This window comes from Bufo gargarizans, chromosome 2 (assembly GCF_014858855.1).
Source record: "Bufo gargarizans isolate SCDJY-AF-19 chromosome 2, ASM1485885v1, whole genome shotgun sequence".
Lineage (NCBI taxonomy): Eukaryota > Metazoa > Chordata > Amphibia > Anura > Bufonidae > Bufo > Bufo gargarizans.
Window position 1 is genome coordinate 498,283,264 of NC_058081.1, and position 17,556 is coordinate 498,300,819.

At 48.8% G+C, this 17,556-nt stretch overlaps 1 protein-coding gene across 3 annotated transcripts in view; it reads left to right on the forward strand.

Annotated features, from left to right (window-relative positions):
- Positions 1–16,458, forward strand: part of NUP205 (nucleoporin 205) — a 73,613-nt gene extending 57,155 nt beyond the window's left edge. For all 3 annotated transcript variants that reach the window (XM_044281228.1, XM_044281230.1, XM_044281231.1), the window contains exons 36-43: positions 2,143–2,219; positions 4,687–4,815; positions 5,007–5,136; positions 5,532–5,698; positions 5,780–5,903; positions 12,574–12,699; positions 12,784–12,854; positions 16,165–16,458. In XM_044281228.1, the coding sequence (XP_044137163.1) occupies positions 2,143–2,219; positions 4,687–4,815; positions 5,007–5,136; positions 5,532–5,698; positions 5,780–5,903; positions 12,574–12,699; positions 12,784–12,854; positions 16,165–16,317 (977 nt within the window). In that variant the 3' untranslated portion in view covers positions 16,318–16,458. The remainder of the gene's footprint in view (positions 1–2,142; positions 2,220–4,686; positions 4,816–5,006; positions 5,137–5,531; positions 5,699–5,779; positions 5,904–12,573; positions 12,700–12,783; positions 12,855–16,164) is intronic.
- The last annotated feature ends 1,098 nt before the right edge of the window (positions 16,459–17,556 follow it).

Genomic DNA, 17,556 nt, shown 5'->3' on the forward strand with positions numbered 1-17,556 from the left:
CTATACACGTGCTAGCTGCAAGGGCACGTATATAGCCGTATGGCAGTCGGGAAGGGGTTAATGTCTCTATGTTCTGAGAGCTATAGTTTTTATTTTTTGAGCGATTTTCTTATTGATCGCTTGGAGTTGCACTTTTTGTGATGTAAGGTGTTTTTTTAATGGTGTTTATCGGACGGGGTGGATCATGTGATATATTTATAGAGTCGGTTGTTACTGTGTCTTACAGGTTTTTTTTTTACTTTTTCTTTTTTTACTACTTAATTAACTTGCAGGATAACAGGCCGAACTGGATGGACAAATGTCTTTTTTCGGCCTTATGTACTATGTTACTATGTGATTGGGGTATTTTTTTTATTTTTATTTTTTTACATGTGAAACCTTTTTTTTTTTTTTAAACACTTTATTGTTTTATTTTTTATTTTACACGTTGCGTCCCCCATAAGGTCACATAAGACCTCTGGGGGACATTTACTTCAGCCCCCAGAGAGGCTGTACAGCGCTGTACAGCCTCAGTGCAGAGCTGATCAAGGTCTATGGAAGATCCGACAGCTCCTGCACTCTCCTGGCCCCGGCGGTCACATGACCACCGGGCCGGGACAGGAAGCGATTTGTATACACATCACTCGCTGAGCGCTGTGTATGCAGCGACTTTTAGAGGCAGGGACACCTGAGAACTGTCCCTGCCTTCTCTCTGGGGTGAGCGGGACCCCCGATCGGCAGCTGCCATCTCTGAATGGACATTCCAGAACGTCCATTCAGAGAAAAACATCCACCCATAGGACGTTTATATCCTATGGGTGGATGTGAAGTGTTTAAGCTTGCCTTTCTGGTCACGATTACCTCCATTCGCAGAGTCTCTGAGCTGGTGGCACTCTTTTGCCGGTCCCTCCTTTTTTGTTTTCCACCAGGACAAGGTTGTCCTGCACCTGATTCCCTCCTTTCTCCCCAAGGTGGTTTCCTCCTTCCACATTAATGAGGAGATTGTACTGCCTTCATTCTGTCCCAACCCCTCTCATCCCAGAGAGTGGTCTCTCCACGGTTGATGTGGTCCGGGCGCTCCGGCTGTATCTCCAGTTAACTGCGTCCTCGTTCTGTTCCCCCATTCAGGTTGACCGCTCACTTTCCTAGAGTGGTCGGGGCATCCTGGGCGCTCCGGCATCAGGCCTCTGCTTCCCAGGTCTGCAAGGACGCCACCTGGGCCTCAGTTCACACCTTCTCCAGGTTTTACCACATCCATTCCTTGGCCTCTGCTGACACCAGTTTGGGTCGCAAGGTTCTGCAAGCGGCGGTGCGTTATGTTTTTTGCATGGTTGTCTCTTCCCACCCTTGGGGACTGCTTTGGGACGTCCCATGGTGCTGTTTCCCCCATTGCCATTCACGAGACAACTGGATTTTTGTACTTACCGTAAAATCTTTTTCTCGTTGGATGCATTGGGGGACACAGATCCCACCCTTGATGTTTTTTCTTCGTTCAGTTTACCGGGACTCTTGGATATTGGTCCTCTTCCTGGTTTAGGATATGTTGGCTTCATTTTTCATTCTGGATTTTGGTGCTCCTACTGCTTTAGTACCAACTGGTTAGTTTAGTATCTGTGCAAAGGGTATAGCCCATCTGGATGGAGCCAACACTTTTTTCCCTCCTAGTGGCAGCTGGGTATATACCCATGGTGCTGTGTCCCCCAATGCATCCAACGAGAAAAGGATTTTACGGTAAGTACAAAAATCCAGTTTTTGTCCTGCTGGGGCATTATTTTGTGCTGCACTGTGGTATTTGGCTCTGCTGGGGCAGTATCTTGTGCCACAATATGATGTGCTGGCCCGGCCTAATTGTGGACCCGTCTACAACATGGGGAGCTTTTATTTATTTTTTCCAGGGCCACTTTACGTTCCCAATATGCCCCTGCCTGGTTTACTAGGGTTGATCATCATGATAAATGCTCTTTAAAAGTTGTAGAAGAACTGTATCCCTAAAGGATTAAAGAAAATATGCTCATTTTAGCGATTCCATGCATCTAATAAAAATTACGTTACTTTGCATATAGTAAAGCTATTTAACTGGTCAGATATCTGATTTGTTCTTGGTCATTAAGGAGCCATCACTGTCCGTCTTAACGTTATTAATTTCATATTCTTGTCCTGCAGAGGTTGTCAATGATCTGGGTTCTGTCTTAAATGAGGGTCCCATGATCGAGCTGCACGGACATGTTGGTCGATTTCAGGTAATGTGATTACAGTTCTTTCCTCGCTATGGATTTCAATAGAAGATGGTAGTGGTTATTATACCAGTACATTAGGAGAACACAGGCAGATATCGGCGTTCTGCAGCTATTGAGGCTTTTTAGTGGATGAAAATAAATCTGATAAACATTATATAAAGATACTTAGTAGACAGCTCGGTGTAATACGGTGTAGCATGTCCTAATGGGACCACCCCTATCTACACTACGTGCAGAATTATTAGGCAAATTAGTATTTTGACCACATCATCCTCTTTATGCATGTTGTCCTACTCGAAGCTGTATAGGCTCGAAAGCCTCCTACCAATTAAGCATATTAGGTGATGTGCATCTCTGTAATGAGAAGGGGTGTGGTCTAATGACATCAACACCCTATATCAGGTGTGCATAATTATTAGGCAACTTCCTTTCCTTTGGCAAAATGGGTCAAAAGAAGGACTTGACAGGCTCCGAAAAGTCAAAAATAGTGAGATATCTTGCAGAGGGATGCAGCACTCTTAAAATTGCAAAGCTTCTGAAGCGTGATCATCGAACAATCAAGCGTTTCATTCAAAATAGTCAACAGGGTCGCAAGAAGCGTGTGGAAAAACCAAGGCGCAAAATAACTGCCCATGAACTGAGAAAAGTCAAGCGTGCAGCTGCCAAGATGCCACTTGCCACCAGTTTGGCCATATTTCAGAGCTGCAACATCACTGGAGTGCCCAAAAGCACAAGGTGTGCAATACTCAGAGACATGGCCAAGGTAAGAAAGGCTGAAAGACGACCACCACTGAACAAGACACACAAGCTGAAACGTCAAGACTGGGCCAAGAAATATCTCAAGACTGATTTTTCTAAGGTTTTATGGACTGATGAAATGAGAGTGAGTCTTGATGGGCCAGATGGATGGGCCCGTGGCTGGATTGGTAAAGGGCAGAGAGCTCCAGTCCGACTCAGACACCAGCAAGGTGGAGGTGGAGTACTGGTTTGGGCTGGTATCATCAAAGATGAGCTTGTGGGGCCTTTTTGGGTTGAGGATGGAGTCAAGCTCAACTCCCAGTCCTACTGCCAGTTTCTGGAAGACACCTTCTTCAAGCAGTGGTACAGGAAGAAGTCTGCAAGGTAAGAAAAACATGATTTTCATGCAGGACAATGCTCCATCACACGCGTCCAAGTACTCCACAACGTGGCTGGCAAGAAAGGGTATAAAAGAAGAAAATCTAATGACATGGCCTCCTTGTTCACCTGATCTGAACCCCATTGAGAACCTGTGGTCCATCATCAAATGTGAGATTTACAAGGAGGGAAACAGTATACCTCTCTGAACAGTGTCTGGGAGGCTGTGGTTGCTGCTGCACGCAATGTTGATGGTGAACAGATCAAAACACTGACAGAATCCATGGATGGCAGGCTTTTGAGTGTCCTTGCAAAGAAAGGTGGCTATACTGGTCTCTGATTTTGTTTTTGTTTTGTTTTTGAATGTCAGAAATGTATATTTGTGAATGTTGAGATGTTATATTGGTTTCACTGGTAAAAATAAATAATTGAAATGGGTATATATTTGTTTTTTGTTAAGTTGCCTAATAATTATGCACAGTAATAGTCACCTGCACACACAGATATCCCCCTAAAATAGCTAAAACTAAAAACAAACTAAAAACTACTTCCAAAAATATTCAGCTTTGATATTAATGAGTTTTTTGGGTTCATTGAGAACATGGTTGTAGTTCAATAATAAAATTAATCCTCAAAAATACAACTTGCCTAATAATTCTGCACTCCCTGTATAAGCCCTCTTACAAAGAGGTTCCTGCTCCGGAGGACTCAGTGTGAATTATGTATTAGGCTACTTTCACACTAGCGTTCAGAACGGATCCGTCTGCATTATATTAGCATATAAAAGCTAAGTGTGAAAATAGCCTCGGACGGATCCGTCCAGACTTTCAATGTAAAGTCAATGGGGGACCGATCCGCTTGAAGATTGAGCCATATTGTTGCATCTTCAAACGGATCCGTCCCCATTGACTTACATTGTAAGTCTGGACGGATCCGCACGGCCAGGCGGACACCCGAACGCTGCAAGCAGCGTTCAGCTGTCCGCCTGTCCATGCGGAGGCGAGCGGAGCGGAGGCTGAACGCCGCCAGACTGATGCAGTCTGAGCGGATCCGCATCCATTCAGACTGCATCAGGGCTGGACGGAAGCGTTCGGGTCCGCTCGTGAGCCCCTTCAAACGGAGCTCACGAGCGGACCGACGAACGCTAGTGTGAAAGTAGCCTTACATGGTCTCTCATTCGAGTGGCCACTTTGTAATACCACATTTGTCCTGCTGTGGCCGCTATAGGAGAAGTGAGCCACAAACTGAAACTTCTCTCAGTGATGAAATCTGATCACCAGATTTTATTTAAAAATGTCTTCTACTATTTTTATCTGTGTCATAGTGATTGCTCATTATACATCTTGTTTTTTAGCGCCTCTGCCTGTCTTTGTTAAACCGCTTTGGGGGTTCCGACAAACTCCGCCAGCTCAGTTTACAGGACGATGGCCCTTACGAGGATGGTGTGAGCAAGAAGGACGACATGGAGCTGGCAATGCAGCAGGCAAGTGAGCTAGCCAGGAACTCTATCTCTTTATCTGCATATAATACCCATTGAGGGAAATTATTCCATTCTACCCTGACTCCTTGTCTGATACCTTTCCTCTATTGTGTTCTATGATTCACATAGCTCCTTTCGTTAGGTGAATAGTTGTTACCAGTTTTTAATGCATTTTTCTTTTTTTTTCTTTGTAGATCTGTTCCAATGTGATGGAGTACTGCCATACGCTGATGCTGCAGAATTCCCCTAACCTCCAGCAAATGGTGTGTCTCTTCACCCCTAGCCTGTCTGAGAGCGGCAGCAGCAGAGATACCTCCAGATTAGGCAAGTTGTGGGTATACGTTATGAGAGTGTTATATACAGTCAGTTGTGATAAGTAATGGGACTTTAAAAGAAACATCAGGACTTTCTTTAGGTGGGGAAAGCTGACAAATACCCTTCCTTCAGTAGCTGTGCCTGGTTATGCAGCTCCGTTCGATTCAAGGGAATGGGATTGAGCTGCAATACCAGGAGCAGCCACTACCAAATGTCAGTGCAGTGCCTAGTAACCAATGAAGGGGCCATGGCACCCATCTGAGCAGTCAGCAAATTGGTGGGGCTGCCAGGAGTCGACTAACCAATCTGATTTTCAAGGTGCATCCTAAGGATATTACAATACTGAAGTCTCCAAGAACCCTGGCCTACTACTGTACCAACCGAAATTCTTTTTCCTGCTGCAGAAAACCAGGCATCACTGTTTCCGTCCTGGCGACTGCCCAGTTTGGGTATTGTGTTGTCTCTGTTGAAGCAATGCTCCAGTGATTTCTTCACATACTACGACATCCACCGACAGAGCGTCGGCAAATTACAGAACGTGGAGCAACTCCCCCCAGATGAGATCAAAGAGGTATCAGCCAAGCTGTTCTGTGTTTTTACTACCCCATTCATACAGATCCTTCATGTTTTTGTATTGTGTTTTTTATTCTAGCTTTGCCAGTCTGAGACACCAGTTGGAGTAGATAAAATATCAACCACCCAGAAGCATTTACTGGCAAGACGGAGACTGGTGAAACTCATCAATAGCAGAGCGAAGCTGTTGTCCGTCTGCTGCTGTATCCTTTTTTCTGTTATAATACATGGGGGGGGGGGGGGGTGTCAAAGCACTTGTTCACTGAGAAATTATTAAAGTAAAAGGAAGTATATGAAACACCTCCCCCCGCCCTCCCTAACCTTTTCTGAAGAGCCATCCAATGTGGCCAAACCCACATTGTAATCATACTTAACTGTTTCCCGCCACTGGTTCCAGCACCATTGCCTTCTTCAGGCACTACAGGTCTCGGGTCTCCCAGTGTCAACAGCTGGTTTGACATGGGTTTTTCTCGCCCAGTTTCCTTGGGGGACACAGAAGACCTTGGGTATAGCTCATCTCCATAGGAGGCGTGACACTAAGTGAAAACTGTTAAGCCCCTCCTCCACAGCTATACCCTCAGCCTGGAGAGAGAGACTGCCAGTTTTTGCTTAGTGTCCAAGGAGGCAAGACACTCCCTGCTACTGCAGGGCTGTTTTCCCCTTGTTTTAAATTTTGATTTTTACTTTTTTCTTTTCTTTTTGTTCCAGATCATCAGGGACAACAGAGACGCACTAGACCTCTCTGTTTCTCCCGGGGTCGAGCTGCGCCAGTGCCGGTCATCCGCACTGCTGCCTCCCCCACAGAAGGCAAGGTGGATCAGGGCAGCCCAGCTCCCCTACATCCCGCCAGCACAAGGGTCGCCCGCACGCCAAGTCCCTCTTCCAGCGTCCTGCCACTACGGTGCCAGTAGCTGAAGGGGCGACCCTGCTGGAACGGACCGAGGGTGAAGACGGCTATGGTGAGAGATTGGCTTCTCCAGCCCTACGTCCCCCCCCTCACCCCTCACCCCACCCCGGTCTCCTGCGTGCCTGACTCCCATACTGACAGGGCCTCTGGACCCTTTTGTCCCTGCTAGCCCTAGGCTGGCCCCTGGCTGCCACAGGGCGACATTTTGCTCCCATAGGACATGGCACCCTTCTTCCTGCAAGAAGAATGCCTGGGGAGCTGCAGACCTAGCTGCCCCTGACGTAGGGGTTAGGCAGGATTCCCACCCTCACAGACCCGGTCTCAGGGTCCCCCTCCCTCTTACCGGCCACTGCTTCAGGGCCACAGGGCCCGCGCCTTGCTGCCCCTGGTCCATCACGGGCTCCGGTCCGGTCAGCACTAATATTCCGGTGCGGCCGGGCGCCGCAAAAGATTTTAGGTTCCGCGGCTCCCGCGGCGGTCCGCCATTCCAGGCCTCCTTACTTCCGGCAGGCGGGGTGGGCTCCCGCGGCCAGCGAGCCACCATTCCAGTCCTGTCTCTCCGGCCGGCCGGGTGGGCTCCCGCGCCGGCGAACCGCCATTCCGGGCCCCTATCTCTTCTGGCCGGCGGGGTGGGCTCCCGCGGCCGGCATTGGGCTATGCCCAGCAGGTGGCGGTCGGCGGGGCTCCGCTACTTGGTCCCAGGCTTCGGCCTGCTGTGCCGCAATCCCGACCGGCCCGCGGGGTGGGCTCCCGCGGCCGGTTTGAAGCGCCGTTCCGCCCCAGGTCCCGGCGGTATGACGGGCCGGGGGCCGCAATTTAGCCCCCGGCTTCGCGGCCTACTAGGCCGCAATCTTCCGGTCTCTGGTGGAGGGGGCGGGAACTTCTCCAGGCGCGAATTTTCCCGCCTGGAGGTTCCTCCGCCCCCAGGGGATCGCACGCCGCCCTCCAGGCCGGATCCCTGTTAACCCTTTGGGTGCAGGCCGGCTCCCAAAATTGGGTCTGTATAGTTGGCCCCCATTTTTTTCTCAGGGCCCCTATATGGTGGCTCCCCTTTAACCTCAGAGGCTGAGTTGAAAGAAAAAAAAAAAAAAAAAAAAAAAAAATAATGAAATAAAAATAATAGATCATGATTTCTATTGGGCTGCGCTTGACGCTGCAGCCTCATCAGTAATGCTGCATGTCTGCATGACCTCCTTCCACAGGCGGCATGGTGTTGCGCTCCCAGCCTGCGTCGCTGCTAGGGCATTTCCCCTTTTAGGCGGTTTTCTTGCCTCTTCCAGGATACGGCGCTGGCCAAGTGCATTCGGCCCTCTGTAGGCAGCATTCATCGTCTCTCCAGTTATGGTGCCTGCCATGTGCATTCCCCCCCCCCCTCCTAGGCGGGCTACTGCACTCTCCCTGGCTGGCCATGTGCATGACCCCCTTCTTGGGCGGAATGCTGCACCTTCACCGGATACGGTGCTGGCCTTCTGCACGACCCCCTTCCATAGGTGGAACGCTGCACTCTCTGGATTTGCTGCCGGCCATGTGCGTGACCCCCTTCCGTGGGCGGAACGCTGCACTCACTGGATTCGCTGCCGGCCATGTGCGTGACCCCCTTCCTGGGCGGAACGCAGCACTCTCACTGGATCTGATGCCGATCATGTGCATCCCCCCTTTTTTAGGCGGGATACTGCACTTTCACCGGATACGGTACTGGCTGTGTGCACGACCCCCTTCCAGGCGGCGCTGATGTGCTATGATGTACTTATGTACTATGTTATTATGCTGCACTCTCGCTGATGTGCTATGATGTACTTATGTACTATGTTATTGTGCTGCACTCTCACTGATTGCGCTGCCGGCCTTTTCTTAGGCGGTATGCTGCACTCTCATTGGATTCCCTGCCGGCCTTAGGTATGCCTCCTTCCCTCAGACAGCATACATACATCCCTCTGTCTTTGGGTGTTTCCTCGCAGGTACGTTGCTGGCCACGTGCATGTACCCCATACATGGCAGGGTGCTTGCACTCTCGCTGGATCCGCTGTCGGCCATGGGCATGACTCCTCTTCCGTAGGCAGTGTACGCACTCTTGCTGGATTCGCTGCCAGCCAGGGGCATGCCTTCCTTCCTCAGGCGACATGCACGCGTTCTTAGTGACTGTGGTTGTCTCTCGCCAGTACGTTGCTGGCCATGTGTATGACTCCCATGCATGGCGGTGTGCTCGCACTCTCCCTGGAGGAGATGCTGGCCATGTGCTTTACCCCCTTTTTCTGGGCGGTGTGCTACACTCACCGGATACATTGCTGGCCATGAGAATGGCCCTCTATCATGGGTGGAACGCTTGCACTTCCATTGGATACGGTGCTGGCCTTGTGCGTGACCACTTCTCACTTCAAGGGCAGAATTTGGCACGCTCCTGGGATTCACGGCTGTCCTTATGTGGCTGGGCTGGACTTGTACATGTCCCCATTCATTGGCAGAGTAGTTACTCTCTCGCTGAGTTCAGTGTTGGGTGTATTATTGCACACTCATTTAATGCTAGGATACCCTGTGCATGTTCCCCTTTCACTAGATGGACCTCCTGCATTCCTGCTGGTTTATAGGGTATGTCCTGCTTCTCTGAAGTAGGTTCGGCCTTAGGCATCACTCCCTTTTGGGACCGGTCTTTGCACTCTTGCCAACTGTAGTTGGCCAGGTACAATTTCCCCCCTTTCGGGGTGGACTGATTGCGTTCCGTCGCATGCTATACTGGTTTTGTGCATAGCTCCCTTTCAGGTTGCACTTTGCGATTCCGTACATGCTGTGGCGCTCTGGGACGAGCCCCCCTTTTTTCTAGGTGGGTTGGCCTTCTCGCTGCTTGCGGGGCTGCTCGTTCGTATGCCTCACCTGCTTCCTGCGGCATACCTTTGTTTCTTGGGAGCCGATGCTTGCCGCCAGCCTTGCACTCGTCCCTAGGGAGTTCCTTCTGTCCTCTTGACCGGACAGGCTCTATTTCTCTCTGCTGCACCGAGCTGGGTGGTGCTCATTCATTTAGTTGGCCTTTCATTCCAGGGAGTGTTCGTGGGTCCTAGATGCATGCCCTTTGCGTCCTTCTGCAGCATTGCTTCCCTGCGCTAGTGGTCCCATGGTCGAGAGTGCTGTTGTCTGCGGGGCCTCTCGAATTCTTCATTGGCGCTGTCAGGACTGCGGTTCCCTTGCCTGCCGCAATTTCCTCCTCTTCGGATGCAGTGTGGTATGAGTCCTTCCTCTTGGCGCCTCTACGCTTTCTGTCTGATCTGCTGCCGGGTTCGGGCTGCTCTTCTCGGGACGGTCACCCAACTTCTCTTGGGTGCTGGATTACCCAGGTCCGGAGGACCTCCGCCTTGGGTTCTTCAAGGTATTCGCCTTCTGCGAGGCGGTGGACCGGGCGTCTCACAGTGTAGCGGGTTCTGTTTTTGAGCTGTCTTATGGCTTCCCTGTTGCCCACTCCTCCTCCTTTCGGTTGGAGGGTGTTATGTCGGCCTCTGTCTCGACTGCCTCTTTTCGCCGGCTTTGTTTGGCTCCCGCTCTATACAGATCACTCCGATGTGGCTTCCCACAAGACTACGGAGGCTGTGTTTTCACTGTCCTCCCCTCTGGGGTGAGCCTGGTTGTTCCTGTGGATGGTTCCGGTGTTCCTTTTGGCCTCGTACTGTCTCCCTTGTTCGCGCTGGCTGTATTAGCTGTGTGCTTATTTACCGAGTCTACCGCGTTCTGTCCTCCCGCTGGGTGCAGATTGCGTGGCCCGTTCTAAGACGATGGTCCTGATGTAAACTTACCTTCTCGGTAACTTGGGGGGACTACCTTTTCGGTTCAGATTGTCCTTTGATCCCACACAGGGGCTGTTCAACGTGGTTACATCAGCATGGTCTTTAGCCTGCCTTCTCCTGGCGTCTGGCGGATCCTTTTGGGTCTTTGCATCTGTCCTTCTGCTCCCCATTCGGGTGGATGCGGGTCAACGTTGTTCGGGGCCGACGGGGCTAGTTTTGTCGACCCTTCTGCCCGTGTTACTGGTCTGCGCCTGTTCTCATTGGGTTTCGCCTGCTTGCCAGGCGACTCCAGCGGGTTCACTGCTGTCCACTCCTGGCTGTGTCTCGTCCAGGTTCTGTCGTAAGATTTAGGGTTTTTTGTCTGGGGTTCTGTGGAAAGCTGTGCATTCCCCACTCTGAAGTTCTTTCCCCATGGTTCTGTCTTTTGGTTGAGGTGTCAAGTGTCGGCGCTGTTCTTCCTCTTCCAGCGTTCCCGACCCTCTGGGCCTGCCAAGACCTTCTTCCTCGGAGTGGCTCTTTGGTTCCTCTGTGCTGTCCTTCGGTACCGCCCTGGGGACTATATCCAGAGCTCTCGGCGCTCCAATCTTGCCCTTGGAGCTGTTACAGGAGTTCACTCTCTCCTTCTGTCCTGTACGGTTGTGTTCCGTATCAGTCGTGTCTCTGACGGGTGCCGGCATGGCCCCCTTTTTTTGTTATGAGTTTTCTGTCCTTTCCAGGACAGGGCTGTTCTGCATCTCGTTTCTTCCTTCCTTCCTTCCTTCTGAAGGTGGTGTTGCCTTCGCTTCAACACCTCACCTATTTGGACGTTGTTTGGGCCTGGCCGTTGTTTACTTGGAGATCTCCGACTCTTGCAGTCGTTCGGCCTCTTGGGTTTCCAGGAGGTCTGTGCATAGGGTTGGCAGACTCCAGGGTGGTTTTCCTCCGCTTGATCAGGTTGGCTATTGCTGAGGTTACCGCACCTAGGGCAGGTTTCTGTCTTTGGTGTCACCGTTCCTTTCACCAGAGCGGTCGGTGTCTCCTGGGCCGGAGGCATTGGGCTTCGGCCGTGCATTTGGGCACGGTGGCCACAGGTCTGCCTTGCACGCCTTTCTGAGTTCTACAGGGTGCATACTCTGACTTTGGCAGATGCTGCCTTACCCCGCCTGGGTTTACAGGCGGCGGTTCATTGATGCCTTTCGGGTGCTTCGCCTTGGTGTTGTGTCCCTCCCCCTTTTGGACTGCTTTTGAACGTCCCAAGGTCTTCTGTGTCCCCCAAGGAAACTGGGCGAGAAAACGAGATTTTTGTATAACTTACCAGTAAAATCTCTTTCTCGCTCTTTCCTTGGGGGACACAGCACCCACCCATTAATTGTTTTTTCTCTGTGCGTTTTCCGAGTTTTTGTTACCCGTTGGGTAGTTGGCTTGTTGGTTCCTTGTTGGACTTTGCCTTTTCTCACTGCTTGGACACGCAACTGGCAGTCTCTCTCTCCAGGCTGAGGGTATAGCTGTGGAGGAGGGGCTTAACAGTTTTCACTTAGTGTCACGCCTCCTATGGAGATGAGCTATACCCAAGGTCTTCTGTGTCCCCCAAGGAAAGAGCGAGAAAGAGATTTTACTGGTAAGTTATACAAAAATCTCGTTTTTGTGGCCACTGCAGCGAGTCATTGATGATGTGTCTTCCATAGATCACATGACCCAGTGACATGACAAATGGGTGACGGGTCACTGCTGTGACCAGTCATTTGCTGCAGCGGCCACGTGACCCAAGTCAAACAAATGTGAGATCTGCAGAGCCCATGGGAGAATAATCGAGCAGAAAACCCAGGGGTGAGTGAGGATCAGGAAAGTATAGGGGGGTTGGGGGGCGGTACGCAGAAGAGGTCCCTAGGGTTAAACAACCCTTTTAAGCCTAGTGACATTTCTTTGAAACCCTGTGTCATGCCCCACCCCATCAAGAGCTGCACTTAACATAACAGTGTCTGGAGTTTTACTGGTGCCAGTGGGTTTGTATCTGTGAGATTAGCAAGTATGTGATCACCAGTCTGTTTCTACATTATATGGACTACTCTCTTTAGCAGGTGTATGTATTCATGGTTCATCCGTTTTCTTTGTGACCCTGAGGGTCACAGCCTTGTGGAGGAGAAGGAGTAGCCTTTTATGCTGGGCCACTCATCTGTATATGCATCACATGTTAACCTTAACCATTTGTTGTAATAGATATCATAGAAACATGCCTCTTCATCTTATGGCGCCACCTAGAGTACTACCTGCTTCAGTGCACACCAAGTGACGGCCAGGACTCCTTATTCTCCAATGCATCTTTTACCAGCAGAAGATTCCAAGGTAAATTCTCATGAGTTACCAGAAGAGCGCAGACAAGTGTTGGAAGCTGGCTACTGAAAACGTAACATTTTTATTTCTTGGCAGACACACTAAATGGCGAGCGTAATGCTGACCTCAGGACAACGAACAAACTGAGCCAGCAGGACATGGAAATGGTGAGAGAGAGATTCTTCTTCATCTCTTAGTTATATAATTGTGAATAAAGGGCCACTGACAGTTTTATAATAGTTCAGTAGCATTTTAAGAGTAGCAGCTGATAACCGGCGCATGCATCGACGTAAACATCTCAGGTGGCATTTAGCATTGGAAATATGATGTGACTTAAAGAGGATGTCTCATCTCGCCGTTACTAAGGCAAGATGAGACACAGCCCAGACCACCTCCCGGCCGGGAAACAGCAGAAGTCATCTGAGCCGTGCATGAGAGCTACTGAAAATCGTTAATTTCTAGCAATAATTTGTTTTCCCTTAGTCCTAACAGCAGCACAGATGGGGTTAACTGCCCCTGTGGACTGGTAGGACCGGCGGAATTTTAATGAGCCCAAGAACCAATAAACGATCTTCAGCTCCCTGAAAAGGAGGAGATCACCCCCCAGCCCACCGTGTTTTTAACAAGCATAATGTATCTAGGGTGGGATATTTGTGTGCTGCTGTTAGGACTAAGGGAAAACAAATTATCGTTTGAAATTAACGATTCCCTTACGTCCTACCAGCAGCACAGATGGGAAGATAGCAAGAAGAATCCCCTAGGGAGGGTCCTCATGCCTGGCAGAACTAAGAACAGTCTGCCCAAAAGCCGAAAACTCTGCCATCCTAGCATCTATCCTATAATGGGAGATGAAGGTTGACTCAGAGCTCCAGGAGGCCGCCTTGCAGATCAACTCTAAGGGGAGAAGGCTTCTTTCCGCAACCGAGGTGGAGACCGCCCTAGTAGAATGGGCTCTCACAAACTCGGGAGGATCTAAGGATTGGGAGACAAAGGCTTCCCTAATGGCCTCCTTGATCCAGCGACTAATGGTGGCTTTAGACGCTTTACGGCCTTTAGACTTACCGGCAAACAGGATAAGGAGATTCTCATCTATCCTGAACTCTCTGGATCTATCCACATAGATCTGGAGGCATCTTGAAATATCCAGCGGGTCTCTAGCTGGAGTATCAGAGGAGGAGGTTGTAAACAAAACTGGTAAAGAGATTACCTGGTTGATGTTTTGAAAGGTAGGCACCTTAGGTCTGAAGTATGGTAAAAACTTCAGGAGCACTCTATCCTGCCTGAGGGGGAGCGATACGCTAGTCCACCTGTCCAGAGGACAGAAAAAAACACGGTGGGCTGGGGGGTGATCTCCTCCTTTTCAGGGAGCCGAAGATCGTTTATTGGTTCTTGGGCTCATTAAAATTCCGCCGGTCCTACCAGTCCACAGAGGCAGTTAACCCCATCTGTGCTGCTGGTAGGACGTAAGGGAAAGTGCTGTTTCCCATCTGGGAGGTGGTCGGGACTGTCTATTCTCGCCTTAGTAACGGCGAGCGGAGACAACCCCTTTGAGGTCCCCATACACATAAGTGTGCTGGCAGCCAAACCCACCGACCGTTTAACGTGTATGGGGAGACCCAGACTGTCCACTAACAAATGATGTCAAGGAGAGAAGGATCGGGTGAAGTGAATATTCTCACACAATCCTTTTGTTCTCCTGGGAGATAAGTCACTGCCAGATCGTTCAGCTGACCGTTTTCTGCATGTGTATGACCTCCTTCTTCTAAGTAGTGATAGTTTATTCAGCCTCTCCAGAGTTTGAAATGGCTGATAACCAGGGCCGGTGCTACCATAAGGCAGACCAAGCGGTCGCCTTAGGGCGCACCCTGGGGGAGGGCGGAAAAATGTGACATGAAGGGGGAGAAATGTAACATGGGGTCTGATGGCTGACATTGGGGGCTGATGTCTGACATGGCGTTCTGATCTGAGGTCTGATTAACATTGAGGGTCTGATTGGGGCTGTGAGCTGAGGTCTGATTAACATTGGGGGTCTGATTGCTGGTCTGACCTGAGGTGTAATGGAAAATATTTTTTTCTTATTATCCTCCTCTAAAACCTAGGTGTGTCTTAGAGGGCGAAAAATATTGTCCTTAAACCAGCCATTGTCTGAAGCAGAGAGAAGAAACCAGGACCACAGAGAGGAGAAGCGAGGGGGGGGGGGGCAAAATGTAGCTTCGCTTGTGTTGGCAAAAATCCTTGCACCGGCCCTGCTGATAACAGGGAGCAATATATTGCACCCTACTAAGCAAATTCCTTTACATGTACTCAAATTTCCTAGATTCTTATAATGTAATGCTTTTTCTGCCTCATTATTGCTATTGCCAATTGTATAGGGGTGCGGCTAGTGAACTTATTATTTTAAAGGGTACCTCCAGCAACGCACCTCATAGGACAGGCACCTAAAATAATTTGAATCTTACCCAAAGAGGCAATGAATGCTTGTGTGACCTTCAAAGGGAACTTGGTAGCTAATGAAGACCTGTGATCACAGCAGCATCAGCACTGATTCAGGCAGACAGTCTCTGCATTTGGAGGGGCAGGGTAGAAGAGTAGAAATGGCAAGTGTAATGTGAAATAGTATGTGTACAGGGTGACCTGTGACTGCGCTGCAGCTTCATTATATCGTGGCAGACTAGCTTCCTGTTGGTGAATTAGGGAGGGTGAGAGTTCTGCAGTACAAGCGGCTGAGCTTTGAAGGGACACACTTCATTAAGGTGTTGTGAATTAGGATTGAAGAATGTTTAAAGGGGTTGACCACTATATAAGTACTTTCCACTATATAGTGGGAGGTAGGGTAAAAAAGAGTTTCCTAATATACTTTATAAAAAAAATCTGAATGATAATGTTTTTATAATGAGCCCCACCCCCTCATCCCCGCTCTGCATGCAGCCAGTTCGTCCATGGCTGCACGCGACATAGAGGAGCTTTAGAGAAAGATCGTCCATGGCTTTATTTTAACTGCACATGCGCTGCTTTTGCTAATAAGAGCAGCGCATGCCCAGTCTGCCACTGGCGCTCTTACTTTTCTTCCCACTCCGAACTCTGACAGGAATAAGCCGGTTGTAGAGATAGAGTTGGAGCTGGGAGCGCGCCAGTGGCAGGGGCAGACTGGGCATGCGCTGCTCTTATTAGGAAAAGCAGCGCATGTGCGGTTAGAATAAAGCCATGGACAAGCTTTCTCTAATTCTAAAGCTCCTCCATGTCGTGTGCAGCCATGGACGAACTGGCTGCACTCAGAGCGGGGCTCAGTGGGGGTGGGGCTCATTATAAAAACATTACCATTCGGGTTTTTTAATAAAGTATATTAGGAAACTCTCTTTTTTTACCCTACCTTCCACTATATAGTGGAAAGTACTTGTATAGTGGCCAACCCCTTTAAGTACAAAATGAGAACACCCATTTAATACTACCGTTTTTTATTTTATTTTTTATCTACAGCTTCAGAGAGAAGGTGCAAACCTCTTTGGGGAGTCCTTGCAGAAGAGACTGCTGGATATTGAAAGCATGTACTGTAAAGTGCGATCTCGGCACAGCTTCATCCAGGCCCTGCTCCGGAGGATTAGAGGGCTCCTACGAGTATCTAGAGCCTGAGCAGCTCAGAGGGAAAAATCTAAAATAAAAATAGAAAAATCAAGATGTTCACAATAAATTTTGTATCTTCTAAGTTATGGACTATCTTCCACTTTTCCAGATTTCTGAAAAATAAATGCCATTTTTTTATTGCCACTGAAAGATTAAATAATTCCTTTTGATATAGTTGTTGTTTTGGGGTATTGGAAATGGGTGTACCTTCTAATTCCTTTATCCAGCATCTAATCGTCCAGAATGTCTAATTTTCCTAAACATAGCTGCAAAATAATGTTTCTTAAGACCAGACACAGGAAACGAGGACCGAAATTCTGTGATGAGTAATTTTTAAATATTTGTTTGTAGGGATGAGAGCTGCATTTTTCTTATATGGAGCTCCCAATTCACTCCTAGATATAAATAAGAATATTCTGTTTTCCTGGAGCCACCACTAGAGGGAGCTTACTGGAAGCAAATTTACTTTTGTCAAAAGATATGGCATAAATCCATTTACATTGAGCTCCCACTATTGGTTGCTGCAGAATTTTTTATTCTAAGAGAATTACTGTTTGTTGAAATCCAATTAAATTAATATATCCCATTAGAGGAATTGATAGGGGGTTGGCCCACTTTTCAGGGCCCTTATCTGTTATTTGGAGCAGAGAGCAGCACATCCATTCATTATACAGACTCCCAATACATTTCAGTGGGAACTATGTAATACTTTCTTTTTCATGGTGGTTCTGCTGTAAACTGAACCCTTGCGGCCAGTTAACTCCATAAATAACTTGATTATTGAGTGTCCTAGGAGCAGGACATCCTGGACAGCTTGCAGAACCCTTCAACGAAAAGATGTTCAAACCAGATAGCCTCATTGATACTACTTACATAAATATTGGAAAAGTTGCTGCTTAAGTTTTTATAATAGCAATTTGCATATACTCCATAATGTTATGAAGAGTGATCAGATGAATTGCATAGGCCTTCTTTGCCATGAAAATTAACTTAATCCCAAAAAAACCTTTCCACTGCATTTCATTGCTGTCATTAAAGGACCTGCTGAGATCATTTCAGTAATCGTCTTGTTAACTCAGGTGAGAATGTTGACGAGCACAAGGCTGGAGATCATTATGTCAGGCTGATTGGGTTAAAATGGCAATCTTGACCTGTTAAAAGGAGGGTGATGCTTGAAATCATTGTTCTTCCATTGTTAACCATGGTGACCTGCAAAGAAACGTGTGCAGCCATCATTGTGTTGCATAA